Raw genomic sequence first — 22,413 nt, 5'->3', positions numbered from 1 at the left:
TTACAAGCCAGTAGCATCGGCAAGTTCATATGCACGAGTTTTAATGAAGATTGCTACATTGTACATACATATTATTTTTAAATGATTGATTTTAAGTTATGTTGCATTTTATACTGGACACATCAATACCCAATAATGAAACCTAAACCGGTATAAAAACGGTGAAATAAGAAAACTCGACTAGAAAAAAAGAAAAGTATTTTTATGATATTAAAAGAACTCCACACAATATTTCAATGAATTGATCGACATCATTCATATGTTATTTATATACATCTACTTCATAAAAATTGTGAATCTAAATTGCAATCTGATAAAGGATATATCACTGCATTAAAATTTGAACATTTTAGGGACCCCCCCCCCCTCCCCACCTTAAAGCATACCAAATAAACTTGAATGAAAACCTGTGAAAAGTGCATACAAAATCTCCAGATAATAATTTTATATGTTTAAAAATCAATCTGATTAAAATCAGCTCCTCGATCCGTTCCTTTATTTTTTGTTGTTGTTGTCGCGGCTCCTCGACAGGCATAGGCCCTCTCCCACTCACGTGTTCTTAAATTATAGTATCAATGCTTTTTTATACAGAGAGAATTCAAATTAATGGCACTTGCTACAAAACAAACTTTTCTAAAATATTATGAAAACTAAAATGTTTTTATTTAAGTAAAATGAGTTCAGTTGATCGTATGGAATATACTTTATCAGTGGGAGAAAATGTAGAGACATACGGAGGGGTTATGAACATCTTTAAAGGAATTTTATTGGCCTATTTGTATTTATCATGTCAAACTAGGTCAAAAATATCATCACTTGTCTACCTTTGTTTGAATCAAGTGTCCTTTTAAAATTGTTTCCTAATTCTGTTCCCATTTTTAGATAAAACATTTCATAGAACAATTTCTGTGCGTTTCCTCTCATTTAGAATTTTAGCGGCCGATGTGCATGTCAGTAGAGCAGCGCCGCTCATGCACGTGACTGCCGACGAGACTCGTTGAATCTGTGAGTATTTATATATCTGATAATATCAGTGAATAAGTATCGCATCATTAACTTTGAAGTTAATCTTTTGTTCTATTTAATACTATTTCCATGTAATGTTACTTTTCAAATAGCGGTTTTCAAAGAAAGTTAGTTTGATCACAACTAGAAATTTTGTACTTTCAATCTCAATTCCAAGAATAAGATAATAAGTTTCGACGAGATATCGAAAGTTGAACGATAAACTATTTGAATTTATTACTGTAGCCTAGCAGTCTGTACACAGGGGCCTGTCATGAAATATTTGCATTTTTAAAAATATTATTTCATATATAGAGAAGTGTTATATATAAAAGAATGCAAATATTTCGTGACAGAGCTCTGCGGCCTGTAAACAGTCTGGTGAACGTAAACAAAGCTGTGCTACATTTTTGTGTCGGTTTGGCTGCTACGGCGGTGGAGTCGTAACGATGTGGAATACTGTTGTTGTGAACAGATCGATGAATTCAGACCCCTTTGTTTGACATACATTAAACTTAGTACACTGGTACTCCTTCATGAGAAGATGACCCCTATTGATTTTGAGGTCACATGGTCAAAGGTCAGACTGGACATAGGAATATACTGTCTGCTCAATATCTTGAGAACCCTTAGCTTGACAAACATCAAACTTGGAACACTCGTACATCTTCAGGAATATATTATTTTGAGATAACCCCTATTGATTTTGAGGTCACATGGTCAATGGTCAAACTGGACATAGGAAAGTATTGTCTGTCTAATATCTTGAGAACCTTTCGCTTGACAGACATCAAACTTTTTTTTTTTTTTTTATTTATTAATTTTTTATTTCACAAATATTGACATAAGACAGAAGAACATTTGCCATTATTTTCTAACCACTTTCACACACTTTCATACTCACACTCATACATTTGTTGGTAAGTGCTTGCATTTTTAATATAATTGTAAGAGAAAAATGATAACAATACAGAGCTCGAGTAAATAGATAAAAGTACATGTGGCTTCATAAGTAGGGGGGAAAAAACATTGCTTGAAATAGCAAAATTATGATTTTTTTATGTTGTCAAAAAGTGTTTTCCATACATGCCAGGTATTTTCAAATTTTTGTATTTCTAAATTCTGATACGCAATACATTTTTCAACCTTGTATTTGTTGTATAGATAGAACAATAATTCCAAGAATCTTGGCAATTTGGTTTTTTTCAAACAAGAAAAAATATATTGTTTTGTATAAAGGATAAGGAAGTTTACAATTCTGTTGCCTTTCGACAATGGGAGTTCACCTAATAAAATATTAAGTACATTAAAACCTATTCTTTTGGAAGTTGTTTTATAAATGTGCATGCTCAGATTGCTCCATAATATAGATACTTTTTCACAGCCAATGAAAACATGTTGAATTGTCTCAACTTCATCATTACGAAAGTTACAACAATCAAAAGACATCAAACTTGTTACACTGGTACATCTTCAGGAGTAGATGAACCCTATTGATTTTGAGGTCAAAGGTCAAACTGGACATAGGAAAGTACTGTCTTGATAACCCTTTGCTTGACAGACATCAAACTTAGTAGACTCTGACTGTTACATCATAAGGAGTATATGACCCTTATAAAATTTGGGTTCATATGGTCAAGGGTTGAACTGGACATAGTAATATATTATCTTCTATGTTTTAAGAATCATTTGCTTGATTGACACCAAACTTGGTACACAGATACAGCATAAGGTTAGGAGCAGATGATCCCTATTAATTTTTAAGTCACCTGAGTCAAAGGCTCAAGTGAGCTTTTATGATCGAAAGTCTGTTGTTGTCATTGGCGTTGTTGTCATTGTAAACTTTTCACATTTTCATCTATGTTCTCCAGAACCACTTGACCAATTTCAACCAAACTTGGCACAAAGCATCCTTAGGTGAAGGGGATTCAAGTTTGTTCAAATGAAGGGCCATGCCCCCTTCAAAAAGGGAGATAATCATGAAAATGTAAAAATAGGGTGCGATCATTTAAAAATCTTCTCAAGAACCACTGGGCCAGAAGAGCTGAAATTCATATGAAAGCTTCTTGACATAGTGCAGATTCAATTTTTTGTTAAAATTATGACTCTCGGGGGTAGGATGGGACCACAATAGGAGTGTAATTGATTGTGTACATGCAGGGCCGTAAATTACATGGAGGCGGAGGAGGCAGCTGCCTCCTCCAACTTTTGAGCCAAAAAAAAATTAAAATTTAAAGTTCATTAGAATTTATGTTGTTTCCAATAACTAAGAACATGATACCTCCCTTAAAAAGCATTCCAAATCTTTCTTTTAGAATGAGTTAGTCAAGTAACATCTTAGAAGGCCCTAGAATCAAGGATTTTGCACGAAACGTGTTCAGTGTGCACAAAATGTGCTGGGGGCCTGGGCGGCCCCCAGACTCCCGCCTAATTTCCTGCCTCCTCCAAATTGAAGGTTAATTTACGGCCCTGACATGTGATTGTGTACCTGTAAATGTAATTGTGTTCCTGTAAATGTAATTATGTACATGTAATTGATTGTGTACCTGTACATGTAATTGATTGTGTATCTGTACATGTAATTGTGTTCCTGTAAATGTAATTGTGTACCTATACATGTAATTGTGTTCCTGTAAATGTAATTGTGTACCTATACATGTAATTGTGTTCCTGTAAATGTAATTGTGTACCTATACATGTAATTGTGTACATGTAATTGTGTACCTATACATGTGATTATGTCCCTGTACATGTGATTGTGTACCTGTACATGTAATTGTGTACATGTAATTGTGTACCTATACATGTGATTGTGTACCTGTACATGTGATTGTGTACCTGTACATGTGATTGTGTACCTGTACATGTGATTGTGTACCTGTACATGTAATTGTGTACCTGTATATGTAATTAATTGTGTACCTATACATGTGATTGTGTACCTGTACATGTGATTGTGTACCTGTACATGTGATTGTGTACCTATACATGTAATTGTGTACATGTAATTGTGTACCTATACATGTGATTGTGTACCTGTACATGTGATTGTGTACCTGTACATGTGATTGTGTACCTGTACATGTAATTGTGTACCTGTATATGTAATTAATTGTGTACCTGTACATGTAATTGATTGTGTATATATAGTATATTGTTTTTTTAATAGGTAATCAATAAAACCCAGAAGACTTAACTTCGTAATGGAAGAATCTGATCCAGCGACAGTTGCAATCATTTTTGGTACAGCCATTTTTGCGATACCGATCGCGATGTGGCTGATCAGTAAATGTCAATCCAAAAGCAAAAGTAACATAAAGTAAGTAAGAAAAAATCTCATCCAAAGAGCAATAACTCTGAAGACATAAGAAAGTTAACTCATGAGATGGGACGACAACTCTTGATATGAATTAGAGCGATACGGAGTGCGTAGATTTTTTCTGTGCAGTATTTACATGATCTTGATATATGTAGAGTTTGGGTTATATTTACACCGAAAAATTAGAATAAATTTCGAACTAACTGGTTATCCAGTATGCAGTCTGACAAAGATTAGGGATACGGTTTGTGTTATTTCTTTAGAGCTAAATTTAAGATTCTGATAAGACCTCCCTACTTGTCAACTGGCATATAAACTTGTAACATGATAAGGTGAAGACAAGGAAGAGTGGTCAACAGACTGAAGAGAAAAAAAAGGTTAACGTTTGGTTTATTTTTCGGGGTTATGGTTAAACCTGTCGATCTGCAGACACCAATGTTGAATGCAATTTATAAAATATAGATTAAAATATTTTGTTGATTAATCATAAATTCTAATATTTCATTATTAGAAATATTTTTGTCTGAAAGACTTGAAACAATTCTAGTTCAGAAAGACGTACTCACGCACCTTGTAGTAGTCTGACGTGCAATGTTTCGGAGTTCAGAGCACGGTCTGATGCAACGACACAGAGGTAAATAATTAGTGATCATAACTCAGTTATTTTGAATTGCTGCATTTAATTTATTTTCAGATTTTGAGCACAATACTCCTGCCAAACAATATCCAGCCAGCTTTTAAACCAGTCTTGTGGTTTAACTTGTGTATTAACAATTCAACATTGTTAACTTCTTTTCGATTTTTTTTTTCAAATTTGGTATGAAACGTCTTTGGGAACATAAGGGGGACATAAATGGTTAATTTCAGAACTACTGCACCTCTGAGACCTTGGAGGTAAAACAAAAACTGTCAAAACCTTCTCTGCAACCATACATCAGTTGGAAAAACTAAATGCATAGTGATGTAGAGTATGAAGGCCTCTACCGAAATTGTCAATTTTATCATTCCTAGGGTAGAGGTTCTGACTCCAGGGTGGGCCAGACTTATTGTATAGTGTTTTATTTTACAAACGTTTAAATAACATCTTCTTTAAAGGTATATGTGCGTATTAAACAGTTAGACAGTATTTTGTTCGATGTTAAAAAACAGGCCAAAATTTTGTCAATATGATAAACTATGTAAAATGATTCGATTTGACAATTTCAACCAATTATATACGGGTATTATCGCAATTCACCTTTGAATTGGAACGCTTTGATCGATATAGTATTGCGTTGTGTGACGACACTCTTTTTAATACAATTGCGAAATGCAACAGAAACTCTCATTGGTTCATATGTATAAGTCCGCCCAAATTCTCTTATACGGGAGTAGTCGGCATTTGAAAACATGACGGCCAGATGGAAACAAACTTCAAAGGAAGAAAGAGAAAAAGTTATATTCTTGTGTTGTTGTCTCATAAATTTGATATCAAATTTTTTTTAACATATTTTCCTATTATACCTGTGTCCAAACATACCTTCAAATATCTATTAAAGCCCCATACGACCCCAGAACTCACAGATTTTGATGATTTCGTTCGTTGACGTAGCCATGTTAGGTAGCCGGTCAATTCGAATCCCGGTTCATTTCCATACTCTGGCACAATGGCGTCTAGTTGTGAACTAATACCCCACAAATATTTTAGCTAAATATTTTAAATAATATATCATCCCAGTTCCATTAAATGACAATTATTGAAATAGCTAAACTCACGGCAATGCGGCTTTCATTAGTCTGGGCCGGTCTCCATCTCTGCCACACGAGTGTTAAGGACCATAATGGGCGTATGTAGCATTTTCGTTAATCAAGGGCTTATTTTACCTTTACAAAAACTATATCTTTTAATTTCTATTAATTATTGGTGTTGATAATTAATGAAGAGCGAATACATAACTTACAATCAATTTTATGAATAGATACCAATAGCAACAGAGTTCGAATTGACCGGCTACCTAACATGGCTACGTCAACAAACGAAATCATTTGAAGCTGCAAGTTTTCGGGTCGTGTGTGGCTTTAATGAATATTTGAAGGTATGTTTGGACACAAATATAGTAGGAAAATATGTTAAGATTTTTTAAATATTGAATTTATGAGACAGCAACACAAGAATACACCGATAACACGATATCAGGCCTCAAACTTACGCAGCTTTTGGTGCCCCGTAAATCGAAGGTTTTTATAAGAGTTGGATCTGTAGCTCTGTTCCGTCACAATATTTTTTCAGAGAGCTACAGTTCTCCAGCTAGTAATTTTCTAGTCCGTCTATCTTATCCGATCACTGGTCACCTGAATCAACTCGAGAAAGTGGGCGGGCTGTAATCGGTCAATGAAAACTCTTGTTGTATTACATTCAAACTGCTCGATCGTCTCATTCAATTGTGTCGTCACACAACGCAATAATATATCGGGTAAAGCGTTCTAATTCAAAGATAAATTGCGATAAAAGAGTACTGACTGGTCTACTCAGTGTAAGGAGAAAACAATGATTTTCTAATGCATATTTTTGAAGGAATGACGTTTATGGTGGATTTGCGCAAGAGTGCGATAAAAATATTATTAGAAACACCATGGGAGATGAGGATTTCGTTTACAGTATGTAGTCGTACTGAATGGTGATTTCATGTGAATTATGAAATTTACCTCCCCTCCATCGCTCAAAGTGGTTCTCGATATCCTGTTTCCGTCTGGCTGTCTTTAATCGCTGAATGTGTCCCGCTAACAGCCTGCAGGACGTCCACGTTTTACGTCACCATGTAATTGTTGTAACTCTCAAAATTCCGCGTGCAAAGTCACGTGATCCTGAATATGTCGAAATGGGACGTTCACTCTCCGACTATGAGACTACATCATTAAGTAGGACTTAGCTTGACTACTTTTTAATCCGATTGAGTTAAATTGCATAATTTGAATAAAGTGATAACTTGTATAACTTGATATAAAACATGTTTTAACCTCCGCACGGTGGCCGAGTGGTTAGAGCATCGCGCTCAAAATCACACGGCCTCTCACATCTGTCGGTGCGGCTTCGAATCCCGCACGCACCGGTAAGTTAGAACGTTTCCCAGTTTACTTTCGGAAGGTCGGTGGTCTTTTCCCAGGTACATTGTATCTGGGTTCTCTCTCCCACCAATAAAATCTGGGCGCCACCAGATAAAATCATAACTGAAATGTTTTGAGTGTGGCGGAAAACATCAATCAATCGTATGATGCCTACGGTAATATCTAAAGATTACCGGTACTGCATATATAGCTTTCATGCTATTAATACTAAACTGAAACTAAATAGGTAATAAGAAGGAACCCTTTACCAAATTGTAAATTTCACTATCCAAGGGGCATGTGCTTTGGTTTCAGGGCAGGACCAAAATTATCAATGTGATTACGAAAGACTTCGTCTTTAATTTTGCTGATACTGTATAAATTCTAAATGCAGATTTAGGAGAAGGAAAAGGGGATACGCCAAAATTGTGAATTTCGTAACCTCAAAGATCTGATCCTTGGGCGGGGTCAAAACAATCATATAGTGTTAATGTAACATATATATTAATTATGTAAAGAACAAAATGCATCCGTATTAGTACTTTTGGTGGCATTTGTGTATGAAGAACACATCTTATTTTTATACTGCTGATGAATATTCAAATTTAGCTTAGATATGCAATATTGGAAAATTATTTTAGATATTACAGCTCTTGGGACTAGTGATACTTTTAACTTTGGTGACTCAATTTAATGTTGAATGTTGAAAGTCGGTAGATGCCAGGGTAGAGAAGTGATATCAATGTAAGTGCAGAAGCACTTGAGTGTCTTTAACGTACCAAAGTCAGCCGCAAATCTGGACATCCGTTTCAGGTATTATCTGAAAGACCCACAATTCTCACTTCTTAATGCGGGGCTATTAGTGAAGAAGCAACACCAATATTTTTGCGTCTTAGATTTCAACGGCAAAGATTCGAGCTGGGCTTGTGCCCGCAATATTCTACCCTGAAGCGAATGCTTTAAACACTGAGCCACTGCGACCTGTCTGTTTCGGTTCGCCGCCGAAGGAGAATATCCGTGGAGAAATTTTTACAGTAAAACATGCTTATAGCGAAGCGCTGGGGAGGAACTAATTTAATTCGTTAGAAACATATTTCGTTAAATCGAATAAGTTTATAGTCTTTTAAAACTACCGTGAATACAAATCATTTCGCTGTAAACGTAAATTCATTATAAGTGTGTTCGCTGTTACCATGTTTTACTATACCCCAAATGTGTGAAAAATCATTAACTACCTTAGACGCCAAGAACGTTGATTTCAAGGTCCCGATTTCAATCCCCCTTCACGCAAATTTTTGTTTATATATCCATAATGATGACCATTAATCTGATAATAATTCGCGTTTTATCCGATTAGAATACAAAATCTGAAAAAAACTAATCATTCTGTTGTGGCTTAATTCTTCAGGTTTACGCCAAGGAATGAAGTTGGTTCAAAATACAACGAATGGAGGGAGCCAGTATTTGAAGTCGGTTTAGGAGACACAAATATCAGCAAATACTTTGAAGAAAAAAAACTAAACATAAGTCGATCTAATTGGCAGGCAAGCTGTCAAATGATGGATAAAGTAGTAAAAATCATAGCACGTGAAATGAAGGCTGCAGCTGCCATCCAATTCCCAGGACTTGTTTTAGACGAAACGTTCATCAAACAAGGGAGTTCTAGGGAGGGGTTAAAGGTTTGTGATCCACTAGAGTTTGATTTTATTTTACCATTTCGCATTGAGGGCGTACAGATGGTGGAAACAAAGGCCTTTAACTGTTACGGAAATTCTCTTCCTGGTCTTTTCAAACAAAGAGTAGTTAGCCATTACAATCTTCCATCATGGATGATAAAATACGGTTTGCTTGAAGACTCCTATGGCGACAGATGTATTAACACCAGCAACTTTCAAACGAGAATATTCACATCTCTTTTGGATAAGTCGAAAGATGGAATCAATCGACAATTACGACGAATGACGGCGCTTTCCTCAGATATATGTACAGTTGATCGATGTGTAAGTCCTCCTACTTTAAAAATTCTTATAAAAAATAACATTCATTTAGATCGACTATGTCAATATATACTTGTCTTAGAGAGTACCAATGCTAAAAATGTTTATTGCATGTGTGTTGAAGCTGATTTGGTACCTGGACTGTGCTTATCGTCAGACACGGTACCAGATCCATACGCAGTGCATGATTTTCATCAATGCCACATAACAAAGTCTACAATATCTGCAGATGAACAGATGCCATGTAAAAGGTATGGGGTCATGAAATGGGTCAATAAAGTGAACCCAAATATCCCAGAAAGCGAAAGAGAATTTCTCTGGCGAAATTCAACCTGTGGATATGAAAAACACATCCTCGACGTAGCTCGCAGAAACCAAAGTCAGAGGTATGTGATGACGGCATGTAGATTACTGAAAGGAGCATTGCGTGAATTTCAACCGAATTCAACCAATCAGCTAGGGAGTGTCATGAAATCCTACCATCTCAAAAACATCTGCTTTTACTGCATCTTATTTTTGACAATACCCAGCAGAGAAAACACTCTTTCTGGTGTAAAAGAGGCTTTGGGGTATTTTGTGAAGTATCTTGAGCTTAGTATTGAAGAAGGGTGTCTACTGCATTTCTTTTACGGAAATCCATACATCCACATCATGTTCCCTGGGAGCCCATTTGAGAACGAGCTTGAGACATACAACCTTTTTGCATCCAAGGATCCAGAAACTATGCGCCAAGCACGGTACAGCCTGCCACGGTTCTTACAACCACTGAGTGGACTTTATATGGAGGAAAGGATGCTAGATTCCGAAAAGATTAGACTATACAGGGACCTATTATTAATACATTAGTCACGTGTATAACTGTGGTAGATGACGTCATCAATCTTCATGGTTTAGAAATTCACTTTAATTGCTTTTTCGTTATGATACATATAATGTGTGGTAATGTTTGGACGTGCATTCTATATTCATACCTAGAATATAGAAATTCTTTAATAAAAATCAACAGACAACTGAAAGTTGTTTTGAAGTCTTATGATGCATAGATGGAAAGGACATGATTATAAACACACTTCTAGTTAACTCGCTTGTAGTTCAGAGTGATAAGAGTACATGTATGTTTTAAAACAAAATGAAGTTGTTGGGCTCTGTGCAGTTGAACGCTACTGACGTTACACTAATTACAATCATTTCAACTCCGACGAAACACTTATAGCAAACTAGTTATCGTTTTGGCGAGGTTCTTTCCGAAATTTCGTCAAATTGTTGCATCGTTGGAACCGCGAGTGTTCTCTCCGCTACACTGCAGTGACAACAGTGCACATGTAAAGGAGAGAAAACCCATGGGTTCTGACAATGTTATAGATGGGAAATCATAATAATTGCATAATGTATCATTATTGAATAATTTCGAACTTTCTTGTTATTATGAAAGGTGAATATCACGAATAGTGATCAGTCTGATAACTTCTACATGTATAATGAATACAAACTTAAGAGTTGGGCAAACACGGACCACTGGACATACCAGAGGAGGGATCAGGTTTCTAAGATGAGTAAGCATATCCTGCATGTCGACCGGTCACACCCGCCTTGAGCTCTATATCTTGATCAGGTAAACGGAGTTATCCGTAGTCAAAATCAGTGAGGCAAGAACGACCTAACAATCGGTATGAAACAAGTTGGACAGCATTTGACCCAATGGTAGGTTGTATTGGCATACTATATCTTTATAACGACCATAGACTTTTCAAAATGCTGACTTTAAACGAGACTGTATATTTTTTCAGAGAGCTACAGTTCTGCAGCTACCTAGAGAGTAGATGAAACCTGTTGATTTTCAGGTCCAAATGTTAAGTGTCACTGTTGGTTTGTATAGGCCAAGTCTTGTCCGCTCAATATCTAAAGACCCCTTTGCTTGACAGTTACCAAACATGGTACACTGGTTGACATTAGGAATTAGTTGAACCTTATTGATTTTCATGTCCAAGGGTCAATCTGGACATACTGAGAGACAGTCCGCCCAATAACTTGAGAACCATCCGCCTGACAGACATCGAACTTGGTTCACTATTTATACCCCCCGCAACAAGTGGGGGGTTGGGTTATACTGGAATCGGGTTGTCCGTCTGTCTGTCCGTCTGTAGACGCAATGGTTTCCGGGCTCTAAAGCATTATCCTTTCCACCTACCGTCACCATATCATATATATGGACTACCCATGGGGTGAAGATGTTCCCTATCGATTTTGGGGTCAAAAGGTCAAAGGTCACGCGCACTGGACATCGAAGTAGCAATATGGTTCGGTTTGTCATGCCATTTGTTTTTAACACTCAGAAAAGAGCTAGTTTATACCTATTACCAACACCCTTTGGGAGATTGGGGTAAGCGGGGGGTATTCTTAGTGAGCATTGCTCACAGTACCTCTTGTTTTTTCCTAAGAAGTAGATGTCTCCTATTGATTTTGAGGTCACAAGGTAAAGGGTCAAATGTCATACAACTCTGGACATAAGATATTGTCTGTTTAATATCTTGATCGCAGAACCCTTTGCTTGGCTGAAGTCAAACTTGATACACTGGAGCCCCCTAAAGAGTATTGACCCCATTTGGTTTTCAAAGTCATAAGGTCAAATGTCATGACTCAAATGACAGCTTATTTGGAAATGTCTACTCAGTATAGTAAACAGTATTATAGTATTACTATAATGGTTGCCTCTGACTAGTAGATACATTGTAACCCTTACTTTTCACTGTTACTACAGGCAGTCTATGTTAAAGTTAATCTTTTTCAATATTGCCGTATTGGTGGTTTGTAAGTTTATACAACATTTCTTGTTACTTAGGTTTTATGGTGTCTTACTACGAGTGGAGGGGCTTGAACTACTTGTATCTACCTCCCGATAACGAAACGAACATTCTAACCACTGAACTATCTACCTCCCGATAACGAAACGAATACACTAACCACTGAACTATCTACCTCCCGATAACGAAGCGAAAACTCTAACCACTGAACTATCTACCTCCCGATAAACGAATACACTAACCACTGAACTATCTACCTCCCGATAACGAACCACTGAAGTATCTACTTCCCGATAACGAAACGAATACACTAACCACTGAACTATCTACCTCCCGATAACAAAACGAATACACTAACCACTGAAGTATCTACCTCCCGATAACGAAGCAAAAACTCTAACCACTGAACTATCTACCTCCCGATAACGAAATGAATACACTAACCACTGAAGTATCTACCTCCCGATAACGAAACGAACACACTAACCACTGAACTATCTACCTCCCGATAACAAAACGAATACACTAACCACTGAAGTATCTACCTCCCGATAACGAAGCAAAAACTCTAACCACTGAACTATCTACCTCCCGATAACGAAATGAATACACTAACCACTGAAGTATCTACCTCCCAATAACGAAGCGAAAACTCTAACCACTAAACTATCTACCTCCCGATAACGAAGCAAACATTCTAACCACTGAACTATCTACCTCCCGATAACGAAACGAATACACTAACCACTGAAGTATCTACCTCCCGATAACGAAACGAATACACTAACCACTGAAATATCTACCTCCCGATAACGAAACGAATACACTAACCACTGAACTATCTACCTCCCGATAAACGAATACACTAACCACTGAACTATCTACCTCCCGATAACGAACCACTGAAGTATCTACCTCCCGATAACGAAACGAATACACTAACCACTGAACTATCTACCTCCCGATAACAAAACGAATACACTAACCACTGAAGTATCTACCTCCCGATAACGAAGCAAAAACTCTAACCACTGAACTATCTACCTCCCGATAACGAAATGAATACACTAACCACTGAAGTATCTACCTCCCGATAACGAAACGAACACACTAACCACTGAACTATCTACCTCCCGATAACAAAACGAATACACTAACCACTGAAGTATCTACCTCCCGATAACGAAGCAAAAACTCTAACCACTGAACTATCTACCTCCCGATAACGAAATGAATACACTAACCACTGAAGTATCTACCTCCCAATAACGAAGCGAAAACTCTAACCACTAAACTATCTACCTCCCGATAACGAAGCAAACATTCTAACCACTGAACTATCTACCTCCCGATAACGAAACGAATACACTAACCACTGAAGTATCTACCTCCCGATAACGAAACGAATACACTAACCACTGAAATATCTACCTCCCGATAACGAAACGAATACACTAACCACTGAACTATCTACCTCCCGATAACAAAGCAAAAACTCTAACCACTGAACTATCTACCTCCCGATAACGAAATGAAAACTCTAACCACTAAACTATCTACCTCCCGATAACGAAGCAAACATTCTAACCACTGAACTATCTACCTCCCGATAACGAAACGAATACACTAACCACTGAAGTATCTACCTCCCGATAATGAAACGAATACACTAACCACTGAAATATCTACCTCTCGATAACGAAACGAATACACTAACCACTAAACTATCTACCTCCCGATAACAAAGCAAAAACTCTAACCACTGAACCATCTACCTCCCGATAACGAAACGAATACACTAACCACTGAACTATCTACCTTCCGATAACGAAACGAATACACTAACCACTGAACTATCTACCTCCCGATAACGAAGCGAAAACTCTAACCACTAAACTATCTACCTCCCGATAACGAAGCAAACATTCTAACCACTGAACTATCTACCTCCCGATAACGAAACGAATACACTAACCACTGAAGTATCTACCTCCCGATAACGAAGCGAACATTTTAACCACTGAACTATCTACCTCCCGATAACGAAGTGAAAACTCTAACCACTGAACAATCTACCTCCCGATAACGAAGTGAACCTTCTAACCACTGAACTATCTACCTCCCGATAACGAAATGAAAACTCTACCACTGAACTATCGGGACCATTATATTCATGTTAAGGCAATCCATTAAAAAAAACCAAAGACTACGGCATTTTATAATTTTCCACTCCTTTGACCCTATTCACAAAATATCCTACAACTAAGATCAAACTTTACAAACACTGTAAATTTCTTATTTTTCATTTCTTGTAGATTTTCTTCATAATATGTAAAGTTCATCCATGGTTTATAAAACTTGAATACAAACTTATAACCTTGTGATCGGTATTTGATTATCAGGCAGAATTTCTTTTTTCAGCTTAGTCGTAAGATATTTTGTGAATAAAGGCCGAGATGAATATACAGTATAGGATAGTTGTTAATGGTGTGCTATGAGTATGATAGTCTGGTCAATTTCAGGTTCCGCTGACGTCTCTTACAGACTAACATACTCTTGTTTCGTGTTATCGATCTTTAATTTCATAAATTCCCTTGGTCTACTCATATAAACACCAGATACACGTTTTACAATTGTTGTCGGTTTCTCCTATACATTTAACATCTAGCCTGGCTTGAGGTGTCAACTGAAACGAACAAAACAGCAGGCAGCAGATTTTATCATAATGGAATTTTGGATTTATATAATTACGTCTGGATCATTAATTCGACTTTCTTTTTCCGGGAAAGCAAAGGGCACCGTATCGTATGGTATGCCAGGGTTTTTTTTCTTTCTTTTAATTGTTTTTACTTTTCAATTTCCCCCCAATATTCGCAGTGATGTGTTTCTTCGCGGTCAATATATTGTTGCCTATTGAGCTGTACAGACCTCGGGATCAAATTTGTATAGATACACAATATTCATTAGAATATCTGTAAAAATAATTTTCATTGATATAGGCGATTTTTTAAAATTTCATTTCGCGCATCCGATAATGTAGACATGCATACGAATTTAATACGCATGGTTTACTTTGCATTACCATTGTTTGAACGATATTCAAGGTGTCCCATTACACTGAAATTTTATTTAATTGCTCGTTAAAGCACCTTGTATGAAGCATGATTTCACCATAAAAAAAGTAAGACACGCTCCTATTTTTTTTTAAGATATGATTTTTGTGTGATTTTTTTCCGGAATGATAAAAAAGGTGGTTTTTTGGGGTTTTTTTTTTTGCAATGAAGAGATTTTAGAGTCCATTTTATTGTGATTTGGTGCATAATTTGAATATTTAATAAAACAAAAACATGCTTTGAAATTTAGATAAACGTTTTAAAAAAAGTTTTTAGGAAAAATTATTTATGTAAATCTTTAAAAACATGTCAATTAAAAAAGATATGGTAGACGAATATAATTTAAAAAGAAATTGAAAAGAAATGACCAAATTTCAGATCTGTCGCTACATTCTTTTATTTGAATAAAACGAGAGAAAATACTACCGATCCCAATCAATATTGTTAGAAATTGCTAAAATGATCATATTGTTGCTAGTTGTATGTACTATTATTGATCAAGAAATTAGTTTCGTTTATCAATTCATTGAATTTGTAAATCATTTTACATCAAAGGAATGTAGTTTTCTGATTACAACGTTCTCTTTGACAATTTTTTAAATTATTCCAATCGGGCTTAGTTCAATTTTGAAAAATCGCAATATTTCTGAATTTTTACCATTTCATTTTAATTTCTTTTCAAAATACAAATTCTCTGATATATCGTTTTTCTAATTGACATGTGTTTTTTGTTGTTGTTGTTGTTGTTATTTTTGTTGTTGTTTTTCCAGTTAAAAAGATTTTATTCGTAGATTTCAGAAGAATTAACAAATCACGTTTTCAATTTTCATAAATATTTTTAAAAAAAAATAAAAAAATATATATATATATATTTAGAACGTCTATCTGGATCGTTTAGGCATGTTTTATTAGATATTAATTTATTCATTCAATCGCAGTGAAATTTGAACTCTTGCTCCTCTTATTTGCAAACTAAACATCTTTTCTTTTATCATTCCGGAAAAATCACAAATAATTGAGAGCTTGTATCACTCTTTCGATGGTAAAACCATACTTCATAAGAAGTGTTTTAACGAGGCATTAAATAATGAAAGAAAACATACTCCACACTCCAATATTGCTTGACAATGCCTCATATAATGAATTTGAGGTAATCAGATGATAATCATAGTAAAAAAAAAAACAGATTAATTTTTTTCTGTAAAAAGAAAAAGTGAGCAAGCTCATATGCTTGACAGTAACTCGCATGATGATGGCAATGCTATGCATTACTGATGGGCAATCAGATGAAAATCATAATGAAAAATCATTCATACATGTAGCTGGATACACAAAATTATTGAATAAGAATTTCTTGGGAATATGCACATCTACACAGTGTGTCCTTATCAAGTACAAAGTTTTAAGAAATTCTGTTGAGCGGTGTGAGAGGAGTTGTGCTGACAAGAACAGGAGAGACGGGCTCGAAATTCTAAGTTCAAAAAGAGCATAACTCCCAGAAACATTATTGAATCAGAATTTCCTGGAATTTGCACATCTACACTGTGTGTTCTTAACTACAAAGTTTCGCGAAATTCTGTTGAGCAGTCTCAAAGGAGTTGAGCTGACAAGAAAAATGACTGACGGACTGACGAACGGGTCAAAAACATTATACCAACCGCAACTTCGTTGCATGGGGTATAAAAATTTAGTGTAATGAGCTACCTTGATTCGAATTAATTTAATGCGCATTATTTTACTTCGCTTTGAATTTAATGCGAAGTAAAATTTAATGCGCATCCATGTGAACAAGGCATAATACTTTATTAGTTAGGATATAATTATCTAGAGCGAGATTACCGTAATATAAGCCTTTTGGCTTGTTTTTCAATCTATTTCATGTATAAGACATTGTTTGTAAACATCGAATTATTTACGAATAAATATTGTTTAAACTAAAAAAAACTAATTATCTAGTTGTTAAAAGAAAATACTGTTGAGTCCTTATTTTACACGAGTACTTATTATCGCGAGATGGCTTGTAGACGTCAAATCGCGAGACCATGAATTCGCGTATTGACTTTTGATCAAGAGGTTTTTTTGTTTTTTTGTTTTTACATAAAACTTCATTTATCTTTAACATTAGGTGTAGAGAGGAGAAGGCTTACGCTCTTCTCATTTACTTCTACTGTTAATTACATGTGAAAATAGTGGGGAAGGGGGGCCAGTCACCCAATATATCTTTTATTTCCATAAAAATTGGTCATTGTCCAAAAAAAAGGCACCCTCCCTCGATTCAACGTGTCTGTTATTGTTTATGATCAGCTGATGACTGTCCTATTGGTTGGGAACCAGCACCTATATCCGTCCAGAACGAGATTTGCTACAGAAAATTGTCTGACGATAAATACGGTAAGGGCCCAAATCTCTGTCAAAATGAGGATCCGCGTGCTACCATGGCGATGCCAAAATCGGACCAAGAAATCAAAGCTGTTGCATCGAAGTGAGTATAGAAGATTTCAATAATAGAAAAAAAAATAAATTTGATATAAGAACTTAATTTTTTTTTTTATAGATCACCCGAGTCTCTTTTTAGGTGGTCTATCGCAATGTGAGTAGTATCCGCTCTGGTCTATCGCAATGTGAGTAGTATCCGCTCTGGTCTATTGCAATGTGAGTAGTATCGGCTCTGGTCTATTGCAATGTGGGTAATATCCGCTGTGGTGTATTGCAATATGAGTAATATCCGCTCTGGTCTATTGCAATGTGGGTAGTATCCGCTGTGGTCTATTGCAATGTGGGTAGTATCCGCTGTGGTCTATTGCAATGTGGGTAGTATCCGCTGTGGTATATTGCAATGTGAGTAATATCCGCTGCGCTTTGATGATAGTATATTTTAGTTCTCCTTATCATTTGAATCAGACTGGGCGTTTCTGAACGAAATTTATCTGTCGTTAACTTTTTATATTTTCATCCTCTTCTCCAGAACCACTGGACCAATTTTAATCACAGTTGGTGTAAGTCATCCTTGCGTAAAGGGGATTCACGTTTGTTCAAATGAAGGACCATGTCCGTTCAAAGGGGAGGTAATCAAGAAAAGACAAAAATCGGGTGGGATTCATTAAAAAATCTTCTCAAGAATCATTGGACCATGAAAGTTGAAATTTACATGATTGATTGATTGATTAAATATTGTTTAATGTCCCTCTCAAGAATATTTCACTCAAATGGAGACGTCACCACTGCCGGTGAAGGGCTGCAAAATTTAGGTCTATGCTCGGTGCTTATGGCCATTGAGCAGGGAGGGATCTTTATCGTGCCACACCTGCTGTGACAAGGGACCTCGATAAGCTTTTTGACATATAGTGTAGATTCAAATAAAATTCGCTCAAATTATGCCCCCGGGGGTAGGGTGAGACCACAATAGGGGATTCAACTTAAATTACATGGGGATATATAGGAAAAATCCTCTCAAAAACAATAGGGCTATGATTAGTTATATTAATTTGAAAAAATCCCCAGGTAGTGCAGATTCAAGTTTGTTTGAATCGTAACCCCCGGGCGTATGGTGAGGCCACAATAGGGGTCAAAGTTTTATATTTGGGGTATATAGGATATATCTTTAAAAATTTCTATACAGAGAAACATCTGTATCTTCTCAAGAACAGCAGGGACATGATTAGTCAAATCAATATGTAAGCATCCTTAGTAGGTCAAGGGGTCACAATGAGAGATCAAAGTTTTATGTGGGGATATACAGGATATTGATTAAAATAAATTCTTTTCAAAAATATCTAGCTATTTCATGAGTTGATCCACATTGTTTATATTTTTCTTTGTCTCTTCTACTTTATGCCGTTTTTTATTCTCCCCGGAAAATTTCAGGGGAGCATATAATCGCCGTCATGTCTGTCCGTCCGAGCTCATATCTCATAAAACTTTCATCACATAATTAATCACAAATGTTTCTTGAGACAAGGATTTTTGGACCAGGTCTTTGTAGGTCATTTTGGGAAGGTTAAGGTCGCTCAGAAACATAAAATGTCGTTACTTCAAAAGTTTTTGATAAAAAAAAGTTTTCGTCTTCTAAACCTTTCATCAGAAATTAATCATAATTGATCACAAATATTCTTTGAGACTGGGACTTTTGACCAAGGTTATTTTAGAAAGGTCAACGTCCGGTTATATGCTGTAAGGGGATTTGGTTCCGCATGTCGTGAGTTATCCAAATAAAGTGAAATTGTCTGTGCTTTATATTATACATTTCTTCACTTAGGTTATTGATCACTGTGCAAGTCATTTGTCATATGAAGTAGTTCATTGGTTAGATGTATTTTTCAACACCAGAATGAAAGGTGAAGATAACGAACAGTGATCAATCTCATAACTCCTATAAGCAATACAAAGTAGATAGTTGGGCAAACACGGACCCCTGGACACACCAGAGGTGGGATCAGGTGCCTAGGAGGAGTAAGCATCCCCTGTCGAGACCGGTCTCACCCGCCGTGAGCCCTATAACCTGATCAGGTAAACGGAATTATCCGTAGTCAAACTAAGTGTGCCAAGAACGGCCTAACAATCGGTATGAAACATGTCGGACAGCATTTGACCAAATGAAGAATATAGACTGAACTCTGTGATTATGGATGTTGCCAATCGCACAACCACGGGTCATGGATGGTGTCCCTTCCGAACCATGCCGCCAGTTCCTTAAGGTACATCTATACTCGGCCTTAAATGGACTCGATCATGAAAAAATTGCCTTTACAAGATAAATATATATTCCAGTAATAGATAGACATTGAAAAATATATATGTTGACATGCTATTTTCATTGTTATTGCTTCTCAAAAGTAAGCACCCCATCAACATGAAGGAAAATGCACTCCTCTTTTATTTTTCTTAATAATTATTATTTTCTTCAAAAAATGGGCTGTAATAAGCAACATAGACTATATACCCTTTATCTAATGGCATGTAATCATTTATTCTAATAAATTGGAATAAATATTTTCATAATGTACACTTTGTGAGCCCAAACATGTTAAAAGAAATACTGTAGGAAATACTATTTGACGTCAATATTGGTCTTTTCCCTAATTTTTATGGACTAAACTTTGAATTAATTGGTTTTAATCTACAGATTATTATCTTAAAATAAGGATTTGAGTAAGAAAATCATATGTTGACGTATTATTTTAGAAGCTATCAGCTCTACAACAAGTACACCCCCTCCCTAAAATCTTGAAAAATTATACATTATCATATCATCGTAAGACATGTGAAGTTTGAGCATATTTACAACCTTGGATAAGAATTTGAATTACATGTATTCTCAACTATAACTATTATAACATACAAGTGGTTTACAATTAAATCTATATATATTATTACTACAGTAACTTGATCCGAAGAGTCGGATCACGTCGAGTTGACAGGCGCGGATCATCAGATCACACGAGACACGAAGCGTCGAGTTTGATCTGATGATCCGCGCCTGTCAACGAGACGTGATCCAACTCTTCGGATCAAGTTACTGTAGTAATGATAAATTTATTATATACCCCCTTGTGCATTTTAAATCCACATTTATAAGATAATAAATGTAATCCAAATGATCAAAAACACAGACATACCATGAAATCATGTTTTGTATACGCAGGTTCGTTTGTGACGCGGTCAACATTTTCCACAAATAACGTTGCGTTGTTGCATTGTGACGTCATTGTGACGGCATCAGTTTCAGAGGATACTGATACGGAATCAGAAAACCACAGTGTGGTGATCCGGAAAACCGGATCACACGCTGTGAAATCCACAGTATCAAAGAACGATACATTGATGGGTATATAATAATACATTTTATCTGAAAAAATAATATTATAAAGAAGGCTTTGCACAATGTAAATGTAAAACGAAAGTAACAAACTGAATTTTGATGATTTTGCTTATATGATTAATGCATACGTGTAATATATCTTATATCCTGAGAGGAAGTTTTATATGAATCTCTACAGGTCATGAAATCATTTACATGTACATAAATTGGATGCATGTTTTACATGTTACATGTACACGTACACCACTTACACCGGTCTAAGTAGATGCAATCTCAATAAGGAACTAATAGTGCATTCTAACCTGGATCCTCACAAAAGAAATATCATCATGATGCTCGTGGAAATCTGAATTGGTCTGACCCCCCCCCCCCCTTTCCCAACTGTCTCCCCCACTTTCTGATGCCCCGCAATTCCATATGTTGAACATTTGGATCATAGTAAAACTTTTACATACATGAATAGTCAATGTACACTGAATGTCTCACGGACATGTACAATGTAATTGACACACCCCCATCCACCAAAATGTTGTTTGTTCTCCATCCGATTTTTTCTCTAAAGCTATAATCATCTCTATCCCCCCCCCCCCTTTTTTTAAATTAAAACCCACAAGATTTCAACTTAAAATTTGACTGATAAGATGATAAGAACAACCAGGAAGGAATTGATATCGGATATTCATATCTCGTATCGCGATGTAAAAATCAAATGGATATCGTTAGAACATCACATTTCGGAAAACGGAAGCGTGGTTCCGCATTTACATTTGATGGTGACGTAGGCCGAGTATAGGTCTACTTTAAGCTTAAATTTACAAAGGATTACCCGGTAGATGCCGTCAACATAAGCAACACTCTTCGTCATAAAAGAGTTCAGTCTTGTATTCCAACATATTTTATGTTCAAGTCTACACCAGTATTTCCTACAAATATACTTCTATTATTGCATGCATCTAAACTTTATAATCATAAACAAAATTTGCAGTGCCTAGATATAGACCATCTTATACTTAATCCACCTACGTGTTCTTGTTCTTCATCTTCGCTCAACTATAGTCCAGCTGGACATGTCATTACTGGTGATGTTGATATAGTTGAAAACGAGGTCTTCAAATCACTTATTCTGAAAGGTCCTAAATACAGAGAACCTCGGTCTTTCATTTGGCGACAGAACTTCATCTCTATTATGAATTCTGTCGAATATTATTCCAGATGATGTGCTGAATATGAAAAAGAACTTAATACATTGTCAGAATGGATTAACAGTATAAGAAGA

The 22,413-nt window shown here is 36.1% G+C and overlaps 1 protein-coding gene across 4 annotated transcripts in view; it reads left to right on the top strand.

The window, feature by feature from the left end:
* The first annotated feature begins 714 nt into the window (after positions 1-714).
* The window catches only part of LOC125659948 (uncharacterized), a 38,956-nt gene continuing 17,257 nt past the window's right edge, over positions 715-22,413 (top strand). Inside the window, exons 1-4 of one of the 4 annotated variants that reach the window (XM_048891765.2) lie at positions 721-1,005; positions 4,175-4,324; positions 4,872-4,958; positions 8,817-10,421. In XM_048891765.2, the coding sequence (XP_048747722.2) occupies positions 4,209-4,324; positions 4,872-4,958; positions 8,817-10,251 (1,638 nt within the window). In that variant the 5' untranslated portion in view covers positions 721-1,005; positions 4,175-4,208 and the 3' untranslated portion in view covers positions 10,252-10,421. Of the gene's footprint in view, positions 1,006-4,174; positions 4,325-4,871; positions 4,959-8,816; positions 10,422-17,623; positions 17,802-22,413 lie in introns of those variants that run through there. The other 3 variants (XM_056148855.1, XM_056148856.1, XM_056148854.1) reach the window with 3 other exon arrangements.

Source organism: Ostrea edulis, chromosome 9, assembly GCF_947568905.1.
Source record: "Ostrea edulis chromosome 9, xbOstEdul1.1, whole genome shotgun sequence".
Lineage (NCBI taxonomy): Eukaryota > Metazoa > Mollusca > Bivalvia > Ostreida > Ostreidae > Ostrea > Ostrea edulis.
Note: the sequence above shows the minus strand (reverse complement) of the source record. Positions and strands in the feature narration are given on the sequence as shown.